At 56.1% G+C, this 16560-nt stretch overlaps 5 protein-coding genes across 5 annotated transcripts; 2 read left to right on the forward strand and 3 right to left on the reverse strand.

Annotated features, from left to right (window-relative positions):
• Positions 1–346: 346 nt before the first annotated feature.
• Positions 347–1672, forward strand: CDEST_06601 (Putative survival motor neuron protein oligomerization; the record flags this gene model as incomplete). Its single annotated transcript, XM_062922760.1, has 5 exons — positions 347–483; positions 671–839; positions 876–981; positions 1097–1287; positions 1350–1672. 4 exons carry the CDS (start codon positions 347–349, stop codon positions 1195–1197), a joined length of 513 nt encoding a protein of 170 aa, XP_062778811.1. The 3' UTR covers positions 1198–1287; positions 1350–1672.
• Positions 1673–5296: 3624 nt separating this feature from the next.
• On the forward strand, positions 5297–7414 carry CDEST_06602 (Putative cupredoxin). Its single transcript, XM_062922761.1, has 3 exons — positions 5297–6035; positions 6091–6328; positions 6402–7414. The coding sequence occupies exons 1-3, from the start codon at positions 5691–5693 to the stop codon at positions 6839–6841; spliced, it is 1023 nt and encodes a 340-aa protein (XP_062778812.1). The 5' UTR covers positions 5297–5690; the 3' UTR covers positions 6842–7414.
• A 583-nt stretch (positions 7415–7997) lies between these two features.
• CDEST_06603 (Putative small EDRK-rich factor-like protein) lies at positions 7998–9590 on the reverse strand. Its single transcript, XM_062922762.1, has 3 exons — positions 9246–9590; positions 8800–8888; positions 7998–8565 (listed from the first exon to the last, which is right to left on the reverse strand). Exons 1-3 carry the CDS (start codon positions 9306–9308, stop codon positions 8280–8282), a joined length of 438 nt encoding a protein of 145 aa, XP_062778813.1. The 5' UTR covers positions 9309–9590; the 3' UTR covers positions 7998–8279.
• A 449-nt stretch (positions 9591–10039) lies between these two features.
• On the reverse strand, positions 10040–11286 carry CDEST_06604 (uncharacterized protein). The gene has a single exon (XM_062922763.1). It carries the CDS (start codon positions 10739–10741, stop codon positions 10157–10159), a length of 585 nt encoding a protein of 194 aa, XP_062778814.1. The 5' UTR covers positions 10742–11286; the 3' UTR covers positions 10040–10156.
• A 37-nt stretch (positions 11287–11323) lies between these two features.
• Positions 11324–16156, reverse strand: CDEST_06605 (Putative armadillo-like helical, pumilio domain-containing protein; the record flags this gene model as incomplete). The annotated part of the gene is made up of 6 exons (XM_062922764.1): positions 11324–12669; positions 12724–13615; positions 14143–14323; positions 15264–15703; positions 15835–15855; positions 15980–16156. The coding sequence occupies 6 exons, from the start codon at positions 16154–16156 to the stop codon at positions 11324–11326; spliced, it is 3057 nt and encodes a 1018-aa protein (XP_062778815.1).
• Between the last annotated feature and the right edge of the window lie 404 nt (positions 16157–16560).

Here is a 16560-nt window from a genome sequence, read left to right on the forward strand (position 1 = left end):
GGAAATCTCAGATCACATACAGGAACTCAGTCGACTGCAATTCTCATTCTCTCCCGACACAAAAGGGACTATCAAAAAGTTACTGGGAATAGCCTCTCTTCTCACAGCTTGCCCTGAAGGCTCAGAACATACATATCAACCTCACAGCCTACGCACATCACACTCGTACTACTCCCCAACTCCTGTTCTGGCAACGCGAAGGTCTCGGCAAGCCTCGCCATCCTTGCTCAGGGACATTCTGTTCAACAATAACAACTGCAACAGATCAAGACCTTGAGTCTGCGCCGCTGTCATTGTTCCGGTTTTCTCAGACACGTGCTTCTCACAGAGGCTCGAGCTCGGCATCATGGCTGACAACGACATGGAAATGACGCATGCTGAAATGTGGGATGACTCCGCCCTCATAGACTCGTGGAACGAGGCCCTGGACGAGTACAAGGCAAGTGGTCCCTTGCCGTCTCATGGGAGACGATGGTTCCCCTCGTGAAGCAGTGGCTGATTGTCTTGGCAGAAGTATCACAGCATCCACGCAAAAGGAGGCAGGCTTGAAGATAGCGATCTTCAGGGGAATCCGGAACCCCAGTACGACTAGCCCTACCCTATCTACACTTTTACCACCTTAAAAACCCCCCTTCCAAGGGCCATCTCTAACATGTAATGATCGCCGCAGGACCCTCGACGCGCAACTGCAGGCGGTCGATCAGCCAGAGATCGTGCCCGGTACTGAAGGAGCCAGCAAAACGGAGGTGGCTGGCAACAGCACGGAAGTAAAACAACCCCTCGACCCCAGTGGAAATCCAGGCAGATCAGAAAAGCTTGGCTCTGTCCTCATGCATCTGGTTCGGTTCCGCTAACGTATTCCCTGCTCACTCCAGGTCCAGAATGACTCCAGCGACGTGCCTATCGCAAAGGCAGTCTCGGGTCACGGCGGCAACGGCCTAGGTCCTGCGACAATGGGCCCACAAAGCCTCCTAGGTACAGGTATGCAAACGCTCCCAGCCGTCGAGTGTGTTGGACGACGGTGGCAGCCGGTCTCTCCCTAGACGAGAGAAGGTGAAGAACACGCAACTAACCAAGACGCCTTTGGGCATTGCAGTACAAGACGAAGGGCTGAAAAAACTGCTGATGTCTTGGTACTACGCCGGATACTATACCGGACTTTACGAAGGTCAGCAGCAGCAGCAGCAAGCAAAGTAAACGCGGCGAGAGCGGCGACAACGAGGCTGAGCAGCCTGCTCGACCCTGGTGCCAATCTAGAATGCAAGGTTGTGTGGGGAATGGGGTGAGGTAGGCCGTCCTGAGAAGCGGGCTACGAGAGAGTTTATCTGATCGACGTGCGGGAGGGCAAGTTCTGTAACACGATCTGTTCCATCGTCCGATGATGCAACAGCGCCACACCTTTCCTCTGTCTGAGGTTCGCCGTGACATGTGTCACACGAACGACAGGAGCGCAGTACCCGGTTCAGCAAGCCTCTGTGATTTGCCGTGGTTTCCCTGTCGTCATCTGCGCGCGTCCGTCATGGGACGGAGGAATTGGGACGCGGTCTAAGTCGGGGCCGGGCGAACCCTGGGCTGGTGGCGGATCCCTCGATGCAAACCTCGTGGCTTTGCTTTGCGACAGGAAAATTTGAGGAAGCATTTTAGCGCGACTCCTTTTGTTACTCGGATGGGGGTTTTTTTTTTTAGTCGCCCAAGAGTTCGTTTTGTTTCATCGTGGACTGGTCCAGGCTTGGGTTGTTTCTCCTCGCGCGTCAACTCCCGGCATCTTTCTCCCCCAGGCAAGTCGAGGTTTTCCCACCGCGCTTCGGATGGGGTAGGACGAGGCGGAAGCCAGGCTTCGGGTCTCCGAGGCAACATGCACAGAGAAGGGCGTACCAAGACCTGAAAAGGCCACGGCGCGGGCGGCACACGGCACAAGAACGGACGACACTGGCTGGCACAGGACGGCCAAGACCTCTTGGGCATGACGAGGTCGGGTCGGTGAGACTTTGTTGAGATGATTATCTCATCTCCCCAGGTCGGAATCGGAAACAAGTCGCGAGACTTTGGGATGGATACGTTATATTGCAAAAGGCGGCGGCGTCCCACCGATCCGTGGCCTTGAACATAGTCCATTGACCCCCGTTTTCCGAGCGCGTGTATTTGCCATTGGAGACCTGGCCGACTGTTTGTTCGCATAGGTGATGTGATATTTTTCGGGTAGATGATGTGCTGTCCAGCAAAGTACATCTGAACGGCTTTACAGTCCCTCTTGTCGCGGTTCAGAGTACGAGGAAGCGTGGAGACTCCTGGCCTGGGGCATCATTATCATTACCACCGTCGTCGACTGGACGGATGCTCATCCCCGTAGCTTACCGCTTATGGCCAGGACGGAGCCCGGGTCTGGCGGATTAGAGCATCAGGTTGGGCTTGACAGGAGGCCGATGCTCCTTCCTCGGCCTGTGCACGAGCCGGGCTGTAGCGCTGTCGAGACGTCAGGCTTTCTTTTCCACTGTTCACCGACCTCAAAGCTTCCCATCCCTTGGGGAGCCAGGGATGATGGCATGAGAGGACCGCGGAGGGCTGCGCCGGGCCATGGCCGCACGGCTTTGCGACCTGGCCCGGAAGTGGTTGATGTGATGGCAGTGCTGGAAAGAGAATCAGCCGAATCCTCTAGCGCGCCGTTGGACACCGGGACTCGTGTCAGGGCATCTTGGCTTTTTCTTCTTCCTTTTTTTCTTCTCGGTTCACAGATGCTTGGTATCACTAGGTAGGCTGATGGAAGCAGCAAAGACCGAACCGGGTTGGGGCCTGATGGTGTATGAGTGGAAGTTTGGCCAGGGCCGGGGCACCTATATGGGTTGGTGCCGGGGTCGGATTGGACGGACAAAGTTGCGGTTGCAGTGGTGTGACTGCTGACAGTGGGCGGATAGATGAGCAAAGTTGCGAAAAGATGGAAGAAAAACTCTAGACGACATGAGATTGGATCGGACCGTGAGCTCGCGATGTGTGGTTGTGGGTGGGTAAGGGAGAGTGCAAGTGGGTGCGGGTGTTGTTGTGCTCACTGCCACACCGGTCTCTGGTCTATGTAACTCCTGGAATTTCTGGGTAAAGGTGGTCCGGGAAGAGAGTCGCCCGTAATTAGTGTGTAAATGCAGTAGACGGAGGGGGGGAGGCGGAAGAAGGAGACGACGGGGTTGAAAGCGAGACTGCGAGGAAGACGGGGGCGGGCCTGTTTCACAGTCTTCATTGGCTTGTTTGAGGCGGCTGCACGCCCAGCATCAGGGTGTTTTGGTACCTGCACACTTGTGCTACGATGCCATGGTATCCGTGCCGACTCGTGCCGGGAATTCGTTGATGAGAAGAGATGAAAAAGACGGCGAAATGTGTGCTGGGTTGCGATGACAAGAAAGAAGCCGAAACCCGAGAGGCGGGCGGGAGGAGGTATGCGACGGTGATGCAACGAGGACCAAGAAGGGAACGTGAACGCTTACAAATGTCGTCGGAGTCGTGTGTATGGGTAGGTAGTGCTGCAGTGTATTGTACTGCAGCAGGCACCTTTGTACCGCTGAGAGAAGATATTCCAAGGTGAAGAAGATAAGCACTGCAGTGTCGTGGCTTGTATCCATAATTCAAAACTCGGAACCTACCTACGGGAACAGGAAGTAAAAGAGTGCGAATTTGGAAAGAATGGCCTCGAGTCTCGAGATGGTAGCAGGTGCATGACAGCGTAATTACCTCCTAGTTGTCGCTTTGGCTGCTCTGCTGCGGCGCCGCTGCTGCTGCTGCAGGGTGGGACGCCATCCCGCGGCTCCGGCAGCTAAAATGTCTTGTCAGGGGGTCCCTCAATGCTGATTGGCTGCATTAAGGTTTAGCATCTCCCCTCAAGACAGCGGCCCAGCGGGTGCTAATTTACCACTGGAAGACAAGCCTTCGGGCTTTTTATCTCATCTTCTTTGGCACGTTGGGGGAGGGTCTCTGTGGGATCTGAGTTTTGGGGGATTAATTTATCTTGCCGCCTAGGTAGTTTAGAGTGACGTGCAGCAACACCAACCAAACGGGTTCTTCAATCTTCAATCTTGCACACAACGACACCTCTCGGCATTTACACTACCAACACTTCTTACAATTGACATGCCGTCCTTCCGGCCCAACTAGCCATGCAAGCCCATGAGGCCTCCCTCCTCCCCAGCGGGCTAATGGGCCATGCCCAGCGACCCCAACATGCAAAACCCTTGGGCTCGACGTCGCTTGGAGTCCGAGCGAACCAGCTAGGTAGGAAGCGTGGCAGCCGTACCGTCCCTGGAAGAGCGGCCAGGGGGCCGGGGGGCGGGGGAGGAGGGGCCATTTTGCACTTTGACGAGATGCCAAAACACGACTCGAGACGAATCTGTCACAGCTCCCGCCTCTCCCACCTCCTGGTGCAGCCTCCCTCCCTTCCGCCCTTTGCCAAGCTGGCACCCGACGCTTTCTTTCCCTTCGACCACTCGCTACAACGGCTTGACTGTCCCGGTCCAGCAACTTCAGTCAGCCCGAGAGACAGAGCAGGGTCGCCCCAGGCATTGTCCTGGCACACTGAGCTTCTCATCTGCGGTGCTGCGGCTCCATTGGCACCACCATCGCCGGCTCGTTCTCGTTCGTGCCTCTCTGTCCAGACATCCAAATGTCTTTCGCCATCCGTCATTCATCCGTTCGCCAGCCACACACCCCCCTCGGCCCCCTTCTAACCCCTACCTCCTCCACCACTCTCCACCCCATCTTGTCTTGGCTTTCTGTTCTTTATTTGCTCCAAGCTTGGGATGGCAATGCCGCGGCGGGCCTGTGCTTGGTGTGCTTAATCGGACGCTGCATCCCCGAGCGACGAACCGCCCCCTCGACACCGTCTGTACACTTACCAACTACAGAGGACCCCTGCTCCATATCGACCACATCCTCGCTGCCTCCTCTCCTTCGCCTCCCACCCTCACTCATTGACGGCGTCTACACAAGTGTATGGCCTGCCGTCAGGACCGCCAGGGGGGGTGTCACTTGGCTGCGCTTGGCTAGGACGGTCGGGTTGCAGAGTTGCCCTCAGGACCCTCCTCTCTTCCAAGGACGGGCTGGCGGAGGATTTCCTCGTCCTGTTTCGTCGAGGTCGACATGGCGGCCGGGAAGGGGCTGTCCCATGCCATGCCATGCCATGCCATGCCTTGGACAGACATTCCCACACACACACTCTCACTCGCGCTAGCAGTCTGGCGTGGCCCAGTGGCCCATGACATGGGATAACGAACGGATAATGCAACATGGCTTGCTTGCTTGCTTGCTCGCCCTCCATCAAGCCTACATGCCTGCAAGCCTCGCTTGATTTAAGCTCTCCCTCTCCCCCCTCCTCCTCGACTCCAAAAAAGGGTTTCTGTTTCTTCCCCCCCTCATCTCTTCATCATCCGCTTCGTGTCTTCACTCATTCTTTGTGTGACTTTCGTTCTCTTTTCGGTTCCGTGTTCACTCTACTTCGTCACGAGCAGGCCCTCGCCATTTACGCCCATCCAGCAATACTAAACCCTTCTATTCTCTTTCGAACTTCCAACGTCCCCGGGCTCTAGTAGTCTCGCAACCATTCAGATATTCCGATAAGAGAAAAATAAAAGAGAAAACATCACAGAAAAAAGAGGAGGCTTTTGAAAGGTCCACCCTAATCGACAACGACAACAACGACAACCGCCGTCAAGATGAAGTTCTCCGCCGTATTAGCACTCTCCGCCGCCGTCATGGCCTCGGCCAAGTCGGTCCGCAGCCACTATCCGGTCCGCCGCGATGGTCACAAGAAGGGCGGATCATCTGGTCAACAATCGGGTCTCCCCTCGGGAATGGCTGGATATGGTGTCTCCAACACTCAGATTACCGAGATCATCATCATCTGGGCGAACCCCGGTGCCGGTGCTCCTACCATCAACATTAACCCGCCCGCTGGCGGTGCCGCCGCTCCTCCCCCGGCTGCCCCCCCCGCCAACCCAGCCGCGCCTCCCGCCGCTCCCCCCGCCGCTCCCCCGGCTGCTGCCCCGGCCACCCACCACGTAGGTTGCTCCTCTAGATCGGTTTTCTCTATGAATCTGCTGACTCTCGCTCAAGGTTACCGTCGGTGGGCCCGCTGGTCTCGTCTTCGTTCCCGATCAGGTCAAGGCCAACGTCGGCGACATGGTTGTTTTCACCTTCATGAGCCAGAATCATACCGTCACGCAGTCCGCTTTCAAGACCCCCTGCGACCCCCTTGCCGGCGGCATGAACTCTGGTTTCATGGCCAACCCCAACAACTCCGTCACCCCGCCTCCCCAGGTCGCCATGCAAGTCATGGTCTCTGAGCCTTTGTGTAAGTCTTGCCCCCCCCCCCCCCCTCCCAACTTACGCATTCGTCTGTACCGCCTGACTAACATACACACCAGGGTTCTACTGCGCCCAGGCCAACCACTGCGGAAAGGGTATGACCTTCTCCATCAACCCCACTGCCGAGAAGACCCAGGCCCTCTTCCAGTCCATGGCCATCCAGCAGAAGGGCAAAGGCGCTGGAGGTGCCATCACCGGAGGTACTCCTCCCGCTGCTCCCCCGGCTGCTCCTCCGGCCGCTCCTCCGGCCGCTCCCCCTGCTGAGGCTCCTCCCTCTGCGCCCCCTGCCGAGGCCCCTCCGGCCGCGAACCCTGCCGCTCCTCCCGCTTCTCCCGGCGCCGGTGATATCCAGAAAGGCACTGGTCAGATGAACGGCAACGGTGCCTGCGTGTGTGCCGTTACCTGCAGCGTTGGCTCGTTCCCCGCAATGGGAGCACAGGGCGTCGGATCTTTCGGCGGCATGGCAGGCTCACTCCCAATGAACATGATGGAAGCATAAAGGAAGGAGAGAGAAAAACGCGACCCGTATGAGGACACACCTCCTGGCCTCCGCCGCTGCACTCTTCTCCAATAGCCCCCATTTCTTTCATACGCATCCGGGAGAAACTTCTGTTTTTTACCCACTCCGCTGGGAACGATACCACATATCCGGAGTTGTTGTCACGTTACACACCATTAGGGACTCTCACGACCCTTTTCTCTTTTTTTATTTTTTCCATCTTGTAGATTTCTCTTTGTTTCCTCATTGGGGATGAGAAGGCCACGACGAAAAGGAAAGAAGGAGGGAAAGAAGTTACATTCACGTTTCATCCTGGCCTGGACGGCCTGGTGGCGGATAATAACGGCTCTTTTCTTCTTCCCTCGTCTCGGGCTCGGGTCGAGCTCGCTCACTTCACCTCCTGGAGTGGAAGTGGGTGACGACGAAAGGAATATACGGGAGGGAGTGAGGGTTTAGTGGATAATTACAAAGAGTATGAACTGGTTCGTATTTTCCTGGATGGAAAAACTACCGTCCATTTTTGCTTTTCGCAACCAAATTAATAGGAACCAATCAATGGATGATGAAATAACCACACTTTGTGCTCATGCGCCTATGATAGTCATGACGGACTTGATGGTGACTTTTCGAGTGAACAGAAAACCTTGACCGGAGGAGACGGACAGGAATAGGACATGCAAAGCGTCCCCCCTTCTTTCTGGAGAGCATTGGGGTTTCTGTTGCGGTTTCCCCTTGGGCGAACCCGGTTTGATCGACCGGACAGTGTGTCCCGGCGAGTGCTCGGATCACAGAGGGAAAAAAAAGGAAAGGGGGGGAGGCAGCCGGGTTCTAGGTGCCGGTCATGCAGCCCTCGCCCCAATCCATCCGCATATCCGTACTCAGCCAAGGAAGGGGATGTCACGCTCAACCCACCGAGTTAACGAGCGATTGTCGGCCGGGAGTCACGGGCCACGCAGATGACGCGGGCCTCGGGTTCGGGTGTGAAGAGAGCATGTAGGCAGAAGGGCAAAGTGGGTGAGCCGGAGCCGAGTCGCCACCGAGGCAAGCCATCTCCTTTCCATCATTCGTCTCAAACGTTTCTCCATCATGTTTTGCTGGGGGGGGGGGGGGGGGGGGGGAGGAAGGGAAAAAAAAGTGAGAGTGAATATTGAAAAAAGTGTGTATTGTTTTTCTTCCTGTCAGAATTTCTTGTCCGGTGGTAAGTTCACGGCCAACCTAACCGCCCCCCGACGCCGCATGCGCCTTTGTCTTTCCGTACCGCTAATTAAATGAAAAAGAGCGCACTCTCTCTGATGAATGTTTCGTTTTGCCGTCGTCGTTCTGTATAGATATTCTTTTCTCGCGCGCACATAGAAAAGGGGGTAAAGGGGGAGGGGACAATGCTGCTGCCCGCCCGTGGTCATCTGAGCCTCGACGTCCGTACATGCGCTTACTCATCTCACCCATCTCCCTCCCTGCGGAGGTGGCCAGAGGCGGCGTGATGAAACAGGAGCCGGACGGAAGGGGCAGCGTGGATCAACGTCCCGGAGCAACGGAAAGAATCCGCCGCCGCACGGCGACCGGAAACCGGAGGGGCGGGGAGATCAAAAGGTACGATACGTCGGGAATGATAGACTACCACCGGCCCCTTCCAGTACTCTCCTCCTCCTCCTCCTCCTCCTCTACAACGCTGCTTTACTTCTTCTTGGAGCCTCCCGCTCCCTCTGCATTCTTCCTGGCCTCGGCTGTGCGCATATCGTCAGCATTCCACGCTCTCACGATCGGTGTTCCCTCTCATCACGTCCTCCCATCGAACATCCTCGCTCCCTGGCCAACGGTATTGTCTCAAGAGTACGGCGCTGCCGCGACGCCGCGACGCCCTGGGTAAGGGGAAGAACGCGGTGGCCCCGGGAAACTTGGACGAACGGTAAAGAAGAAGCGAGTAAAGAACAGAGGAGGGAATAGGGGCGTTTGTAGACTCACCGGCAGCCTGCTTCTGCCGCATGATCTCGGCGGCGGTCTCCTTGGCGCGCTGCATCTCGGTGCCGCTCATCGAGTTTCCCTTCTTCTGCACCGGGCGTCAGCGTTCGTTTCCTCACTGTGATCGAAACCTCCCTCGACAATCTCGGGTCATCTGCACCGAAGGATGCGCTTTCAATAATAGCAGACCCCCCCGCCGCCGCCTCCACCGCCCGTTTTGGTCCTCCTCAACGAGAGAGAGAGGGAGAGAGACTCGGAGATCTCAACAACCATCTCGCGGCAACGGCGCAAATACGCGCCGCAGACGTGGGCGGAGTTCCCGAGTCGAGGGGCGGCGGTAGCGGGGACACATATACGGGAAACGTGTCGTAAGCCGAGTTGAGACGACCCCCCATTCCCCCCTCCCTCCTTTTCAACTCTTATAAGGAAACGAAAAAGATCTCACCTGAGCAGCAGCCTTCTTCTGAGCCGCCTCACGGGCCTTGTCACGCTGGTTGCCGCGGGTCATTTTGTGTGATGCTTTGCTTTAAGGCGGGTTTTGATCCGGTGTTTTCTGGTTTTCTTTCCTTTTCTTCACTTCTCGTCTGTTTTTTTCTCCCCTTCTCTCTCCCTCTCTCACTTTCACTATGTCTTCAAATACGACTTTTAAAATAAAATAAAAAGAAATCGAGGTGCGAGCTCGGGAGAAGATCGCGAAAAGGGACTCCTTCGATCGCAGGCGTGTAATGTCGCAGTTGGCGGTGGGTTTCGTGATTCCTGCAGGATAAAGTGGAAGAAAGGAAGAAAGGAGAGGAAAAAACGGTTGGCTGGACTCGACGGCTTTAAAAAAAATAAAAATTGCGGTCTGGGCCTGGGTTTTTTCCCTCATTTGCCCGCGCGAGCGCGCCCAGCGACGTCTGCCCAAGCAATGAGGCTGTGCTCACCCCAACCGTTAGTTGCCTAGGTGGTCTGCTGGGGGGACCACCCGCCGCCGCAGTGTTCTGGAACCTCCTCCCCGTCCCGCGGGAGAACCGCTGGCCAACGAATCACGTCTCGCCCTGCACACTCTCGGTTGCTTCACATGCCTCGTCTCACCAAACGACTGTGCTGAGTGCTCTGTGTTACTGGCCCTATGTTACTGCCCCCCCCCTTCAAACGGCTGTCGCTGCGTCTATCTGGAAGCGCCAAATTTAGCAACACGATCGCATTCTTCTCGTCACACACATGTCACACATCGCAGCTGCATCGGGAATCCCACGCAACCTTGTTTTCTCAAGATCTTTGTCTTGAATTGTCTGCCTAGTTACATGCGCGGTCGGAGAGTGCAATAGCCAGTCTGCTGATGAGCACTCGCCAATCCAGCCAGATCTTATCCCATCACATCCAAACCCCTCCGCCGGCCGAAAAAGCAAAAAAGTAACGCCAAGTCTCGTTCCCTAGAGTTCTCTTACACACACAAGAAAGCTTTCCCCAATCTGCAGAAGGCCAATCGAATCTGTCCCAGAAACCCCAAAATGATGAACCTCCAATCTTGTCTGTAATTTCTCCCAGTCGAAAAGTCATGGGAGTTGGTTGGTCATGCCAGGCGGCCATGGCGAGATCAGCAAACGACGCCAAACCGCATGCGAGAAATGAGAATGAAAAAAAGAAAAGAGAAACCGCCCCTGGTGCCGTCACGTCCCAATGCTGGCCCTTATGCAATGCATGTGTAATCAGGCATCTCCAGTGATATATCTTGTCGGACCGCTTCTCTAATGACAGAATTTCATAAGTAGAGAACCGTCGCAACGCTGGGGATGGCAACCCGAGAGGGCCCACCCGATACACCGGAACGGCAATACCTCGTAAAGGAAGAAACCAATCTCTTCCCGATATCGTCGCGCGTCTCATGATCAGCGTCGTAAGTGGCATATCGTCGAAGCCATGAAGCCCATGTTGTCGTCGTGAGCTCGATCCAATCATGAACCGAGAATACAAGGAAACATCCCCTTACTGGAGAACGAGCGTCGAAGACTGAAGATGAAGTAGAAAAACCGCGGTAAAGGACAAATGAAAAGCAAAGGAGGAAAAAAAAAAGGAAAAACGTTCGTCTATGTCGATGTGTCGCATCGAATCAAGTACAAGCCCATTGAAGGCTCCGCCCGATCTGGTGACGGCTGCCGAGAAGCAGAATGCGATTCTTGTGTTTGCGCTGTAAATGCCGAAAGGAGGGGGCACTCAGTACGCTGCCCAAACCCATAGTGTACACACAAAGCTAGCCTTGCAACCGGATGCAAGACCGCCGTGCTCGACGGATGAAGAGGTGGGGTGGATTGCGAAGTTGTATGTTGGTTGGAGGATGATTTTGGTGTTTGCACAGACAAGGGAAAGGAAAAGATCGTCAAGTCATTGCTGCGTTGTCGCCGTACTGTGTCAAAAAGAAAACCGTAGCGGAAAGCATCGTGCCACCCATTATGTTCGTTGTTGAGTACCCGCTTCACATATATTGCCCCGTTAGAAGTGGGATCCCCGGTGCCAAGTCTGTCGACAACGCATGGAATACAGTTACAGCCATTGAGCGTCGCCGGCACCCGCGTCGCCGACGGCGGCGGCGGCGGCGCCACCGTCACCGCCGCCACCACCGTTCGGGCGCTGCGGGCTGTTGTAACCGAACTGCGGCATGCGCTGGCTCTGGGGACCAGGGGGGGGCACCGTCAAGTTGCTGGACGAAGGGTAGCTGGCTTGGTTGCCACGGGGAGGCATGCCACCGTTAAGACCGCCGTTCAGGCCGTTGCCGAAAGCACCACCAGGAGCAATGATGGAGGTGTTGTTAGACATGGCGCGGTTGTGACCGGGACGCAGGGGGATCTGGCCCTGGGTGGGGTCCGCCGGAGTGACCTGGCCGCTCGAGTTGGCGCTACCACGACCCTCAAAGGCCTGGATCTTGGCCTGGATGCGGCGGCCATACGGGGTGGAACGGATGGCCGGCAGGATGGGGCGGATGGCATCGACCAGGCGGTACTTGCTGTGAGGGGTCGCGTACTCGAGAGCAGTCTGGATGACATAGTTGGCGTACGAGTCGCGGAGAAGTCTCTCAATCTCGCCAGGAGACAGGAGCTCCTCGACAATCATGTCGCGGGAAGGCTCCTGTGAGCAGCGCAGACACTTCTCAATGACGTTGGAACTGAATTTGTGGCGGGACAGCTGGCCGATGCGGTTCTTGAACATGCGGACAATGGGCTCCGTGAAGGTAGGCTCGTTGAGGTCAATGATGTACTGTACAACATAGTTGCCGAAGGGGTCCTGGACGAGAATCGGGGCATGCTCAGTGATCTTAGCAATGAGCCAGACCTTCTGCTCGCCAGAAGCGTGGTCAATGCAACGCTGGAGGACGCAGCAGCCGTGGCGGTGAGTGCCGACGTCGACGCAGTTGGTGCCGACAGCGTCGAAGATGAACTGCGCATCGAGAGCGCTGAGCTTGTTAAGACATTTTTGGATGACGTGATTGCCATTGAGATCCTGGATGAGCTCGACGACCTGGAAGCGGAGTGCATTGATGATCATGCCGATCTGGGTCGGGGTAGTGACGAACTCAATCATCTTCTGGAGAGCGCGTGTGCCGTGCTGGTTGAGGGCAATGCGGACCATGTCAACAGCGGCGTTCTGGATGAGGACAGTGCGCTCATCGTCGTTGCAGAACTCCAACAGCTTCTGGCACAGGTAGTTGCCAAATGGGTCCGTCATCAGCTCGATGACGTGCTGGTTCGTCTCGAGCCAGATCATGTGAACCTGCTCCGGGTTGCGCTCCTCAAGCTTCTTTTGCAGATAGCGACAGCCGTGCTGGTCCTTGCAGAGGTCGTAGATCTGGCCACCAACGCTCTCAAGAGCAAGGCCATTGTAGCGCGACATGGCTAAAAGGAGGTCAGTGGTGCGGGACAACAATGCGGGATAAAAACTCGACGTACCTTCATTGTCCATCTGGCGACGGTGCTGGATGACCCGGGCCTGGCTGTCACGAGGCTGAGGCTGCTGAGGAGGAGTGTAGAGCGAGCCATAGCCAGTGTAGTTCTGAGGGGGATACATGTTGCCTCCGTTGTTGAGGTTCATGTTCTGCAGGCTCATGGCCAGGAGAGGCACGCCGTAGGGGCCAGGGTTGGGCGGGCCGTTGTTGCTGTTGCTGCTGTTGGGCGAGACGTAGCCATTGGGGTAGAACCCGCCGTAGGCGTTGTTGGAGCTGGCAGTGACGGTGCCATTGGGGATCTGGTTGCCCTGGGACGTGTGAGGGAAGCCCTGGCCAGGCGCGCCTGGACCAAAGGGAACGGCGTTGGCCTGAAGGGCGGACTGGATGGAGGGGTAAGGTCCAGTCTGCTCACGCTGAGCGCCCATGCTGTTGTCGTTGGACAGCTCGCGGCTGTGACGGCCGGCAACAGCGCCGGCGGGAATGCGGCCAATGCTAGCATTGTGGTTGTGGAAGTGCTGCTGGGCGTGGTTGTTGGTGACCAAGCCGCCGTTGGTGCTCTTGACGGTGGGGACGTCGTTGGCAGAGAAGGAGCTCTGCAGCTTGGGAGGAGTGGCCATCATGTGGTTTCCGGTAGGCGAAACGATGGAGTTTTGGTTACCGTTGTTGTCGGTAGGAGCGTCCGGGTAGAACTTCAGGTCGAGCGAGTGACGAACAGAAGATCGGTTGCTGGCTTCTCCTCCAGAAGAGGCGGCTCCGTTGAGCGAAGACGTGTTGATAGCAGACAAGCTCTGTTGGGCGCGGTGACGGTTAATATTACCCCAGCCGTTGGAGGAAGGCGCGTCAGGAGCAGGCGAAGGAGAGAGTGCAAGATCAAGGGCAGCGGAAGATGCAGAGAGCTAGACGACGCAAACGGAGGTCAACACTGGTACATGGGGTTGACGGTTGGAGGTATGTAGGCTGTGGGGTTTGTGGGTTTGAGTCGTCGATAGTTGGAGATTCCTGCAAAACTGTTGACCTTTTGATGGGGAGGGAAGACGGGCAAACGGGTAAAACAGGAGAGGGTAGGTTTTCCTCTCTTTTATTCCTGGACTCAGGTGAGGAAGTTTGGGAAATAGGGAAAGGGGAAGACGATGGGGAAGTGAGAGGATATTTTTCAAGCAAGGTGGGTAAGGTGAATTAGGGAGTGAGGTTAGAAGTAGGTGTGTAAAAGTGTGGTTGCTTGCGGCTCGCATTCTCCCGCAGGGGGTTGGTTTGGGACTCAATATCAGCTCACTGCCAGGAAAACAAACCTCCAGTGAGCTGTATGGAGTTAACCAAGAACGAACGCCACCAGCTAGCCCTTGCATTTGAGAAATCCAAACCATTGCTGAAGGGTGCGGATGCCAAACTGATAAACAAAAGCCAGGCAAGAGAAATGACTTACCATCTGATCGTCGCGACGAACTAGAGTTGGGAACTTGTCGTCACCGTTGTTCTGGCCGTACTTGTTCTCACCAGCAGTGTCCTCCTCACCAAAGAGGAAGCGAGCAGTACCAGTCTGGTCAAGGTCAGCGCCATAGAGACCAGTACGAGACCGAGTGACAGGCATCGAGTAGCGGTTGTAGCTGTAATTAGGAGAAAGAGAGTCAGCCATTGCTTCAAAATAAACGCTTGTTTGCTTTGTCGAAAGCGTGGTGTGGTAAATAATGCTTCACTCTGTGGACAAGTCGCAGGGCTGTTCTGCAGGTAAGTGAATTGGTCAAAAGCCTGCTGGAAGGTGGCCTTCAGGTAAAGTAGAGGTTTAATGGCGAGTTGAAAGACCAAAAGATCCTTGAGGAGGAATGGGGGGATGCTGAATGAAGTGAGGGTTTCGAGCTTGGAACGAGGGAATTTGAACTGGGAGAAGGGAAGAAAGTGCAGGCGCTGTGAAGCAACAAGAAGTGTGTGAAGTCTAAGACTGCAGGTCAAAGACCAATTGCAATTTTATAGGGTAGAAGGAGAGGGTTGGCGTGGGGGTTTGGAAAAGGTGTATTCGAAAAGAAGGGAAAGAAGTCGAACAGTTGGGTTGCGTGGTAAATCAATCGAGAAGTGAAGGAGTTGAGGCCCCGAGGTCAGGCTTTTATTGACGAAGGGCGGTGGGTGGGCGAGCAGGCCGGAAGGTTCAGAGGGGGATGGTTTGTGGAAGGAGCCTATGTTGAGCTTTCGAGGCAGAGGGAACGAGTTGGACTCGAACGGCAAGAGCTCTGGCACATGCTCTGAAGTGCCTTCCGTGCATGATCTTCTTTCCGCATAGCTTTCTGAGGCAGGGAAAGCATTGCGATCGCAGTCGGTCCTACCTTGAGATGGCAGTTATTCTTACCCCAGGACCGACGTCGTTTTGCTTAATGTCGTTCGCATACTGGGATTGGGGGGTTGTGGTAGCCGGCCGGATGAGGGTTCCGTTCCTCGGTTTTGCCAATGGAAACCGTTTACATTTGCAGAACATGGCAGGATCATGATATACTCAACCCACGACTTGTCCAGAGATGGCATGACATACGACACGGGGATGGGTACGGCACTTACGCGTTGGAGGACCGGTGGCTAGTCGGGTCCAGGCGAACGGCCTCCTCCTTCTCGTCCTCGTCGCTGTTTCTACGGGAGCCCGGAACGGAACGGGACGGCATGTGGTCGTCGAAGTTGAAGCGGGACTGCATCAGGGTCGACTGGGGCGAGGTGAGCTGCGACCCCGAGCGGCCAGGGCGGTTAAACAGGCCCGGGGGCGACGTCAGGCTCGAAGTCGAGTATCGGTTCGGGCGCGAGAACATGGTAGGGAAGCCGGAGGAGGACTCGTGGTATTCGGGGGGCGTCGTGGGCTCCGACTGGTGGCCGTGGCGAAGGTCGTCCTGCATCTTGGCGAGCTCCATCTCTTCGCGACGTTGGGCTTGCTCCAGCTTCTGCATCTCCATCTCGAAACGACGTCTCTGCTCGCGAAGTCTCTCGTACTCGATCTTCTTCTTCTCAATCTGCGCCGGCTGTCAGTCTCGTTTTTATTTCTCGTCGTGGGGCAGGCGGCCTGCGAGTGGCGTGGCAGAGTCTGCGGACGGCGGGTCTGTCGCAAACAAGGTTCGACAGCAGGACGGCGAAGTCCACGTACCAATTGAACTTTGTGCAAAGTCTGGAAACCAGGTGTCAGTCGCATTGCTACGAAGACGGGCGCGCCATGACAGGAGCTGCATAGCAAGGCGCGCGGATGGGGGGAGGGGGGGTTGCAGCGCCATGAGCGAAGGGGATGAACGTACATTGCTGTAATCTTGACCACCGAGGTCAGGGACGCGCTGGCCGGTAATGGAAGACAATGTTGGTACACGCCCCGAATCGGTGGTGAAGCGGCGAGGGAGGGCACCTCGCCCATCATGGGCCTGCACAGGCTGCGGAAGGCGGTTGCCGTTCCGCGGGGGCGAGACGAGCGTGTTCATCGTGGAATCGTTACGGAGAGGTTGTTGCTGTTGTTGTTGAGATCGGAAGCGCAGCTCGTCCATACTTCGGCTTACTACAACCACACTTGTACACTACACGGCGCAATGAGCCAGGAGTCGGCGGAGTTTCTATAATACTGCTGGCATCAAAGAAGACGGGCGGTCAGCGACAGGAATTCGACCTCAGTCGGGGAAAGAACAGGCACAGCGTCTGAGACTTTGCTGCTGGTGGTGGGCAGGGAGCGAGGCTCGTGACGACGAGAAACAACGGAACAGAGAGCGAGAGTTTGGAGGGTTTGGAAACAAGGAAAATCGGAGGCGGGGTGCGGGCGGATTTGGCGAAGCCGGGTGGTGTTGGTCCGGGGGGGTAATAACCGTAACGCGAGATAGCGTCCCTCATGGCC

The sequence above is a fragment of the Colletotrichum destructivum genome, chromosome 4, assembly GCF_034447905.1.
Source record: "Colletotrichum destructivum chromosome 4, complete sequence".
Taxonomy (NCBI): Eukaryota; Fungi; Ascomycota; class Sordariomycetes; order Glomerellales; family Glomerellaceae; genus Colletotrichum; species Colletotrichum destructivum.

What these genes read in the sequence shown, in the direction of transcription:
- CDEST_06603 (XM_062922762.1), bottom strand. Translation starts at nt 9,308, where the DNA reads ATGACCCGCGGCAACCAGCGTGACAAGGCCCGTGAGGCGGCTCAGAAG. An exon ending in AGAAGAAGGCTGCTGCTCAG is followed by an intron (nt 8,889 to 9,245) that starts GTGAGATCTTTT and finishes CGCCCGGTGCAG; the next exon opens with AAGAAGGGAAACTCGATGAG. An exon ending in CAGAAGCAGGCTGCCGGTGA is followed by an intron (nt 8,566 to 8,799) that starts GTCTACAAACGC and finishes ATATGCGCACAG; the next exon opens with CCGAGGCCAGGAAGAATGCA.
- CDEST_06602 (XM_062922761.1), top strand. Translation starts at nt 5,691, where the DNA reads ATGAAGTTCTCCGCCGTATTAGCACTCTCCGCCGCCGTCATGGCCTCG. An exon ending in CTGCCCCGGCCACCCACCAC is followed by an intron (nt 6,036 to 6,090) that starts GTAGGTTGCTCC and finishes CTCTCGCTCAAG; the next exon opens with GTTACCGTCGGTGGGCCCGC. An exon ending in CATGGTCTCTGAGCCTTTGT is followed by an intron (nt 6,329 to 6,401) that starts GTAAGTCTTGCC and finishes CATACACACCAG; the next exon opens with GGTTCTACTGCGCCCAGGCC.
- CDEST_06604 (XM_062922763.1), bottom strand. Translation starts at nt 10,741, where the DNA reads ATGATTGGATCGAGCTCACGACGACAACATGGGCTTCATGGCTTCGAC.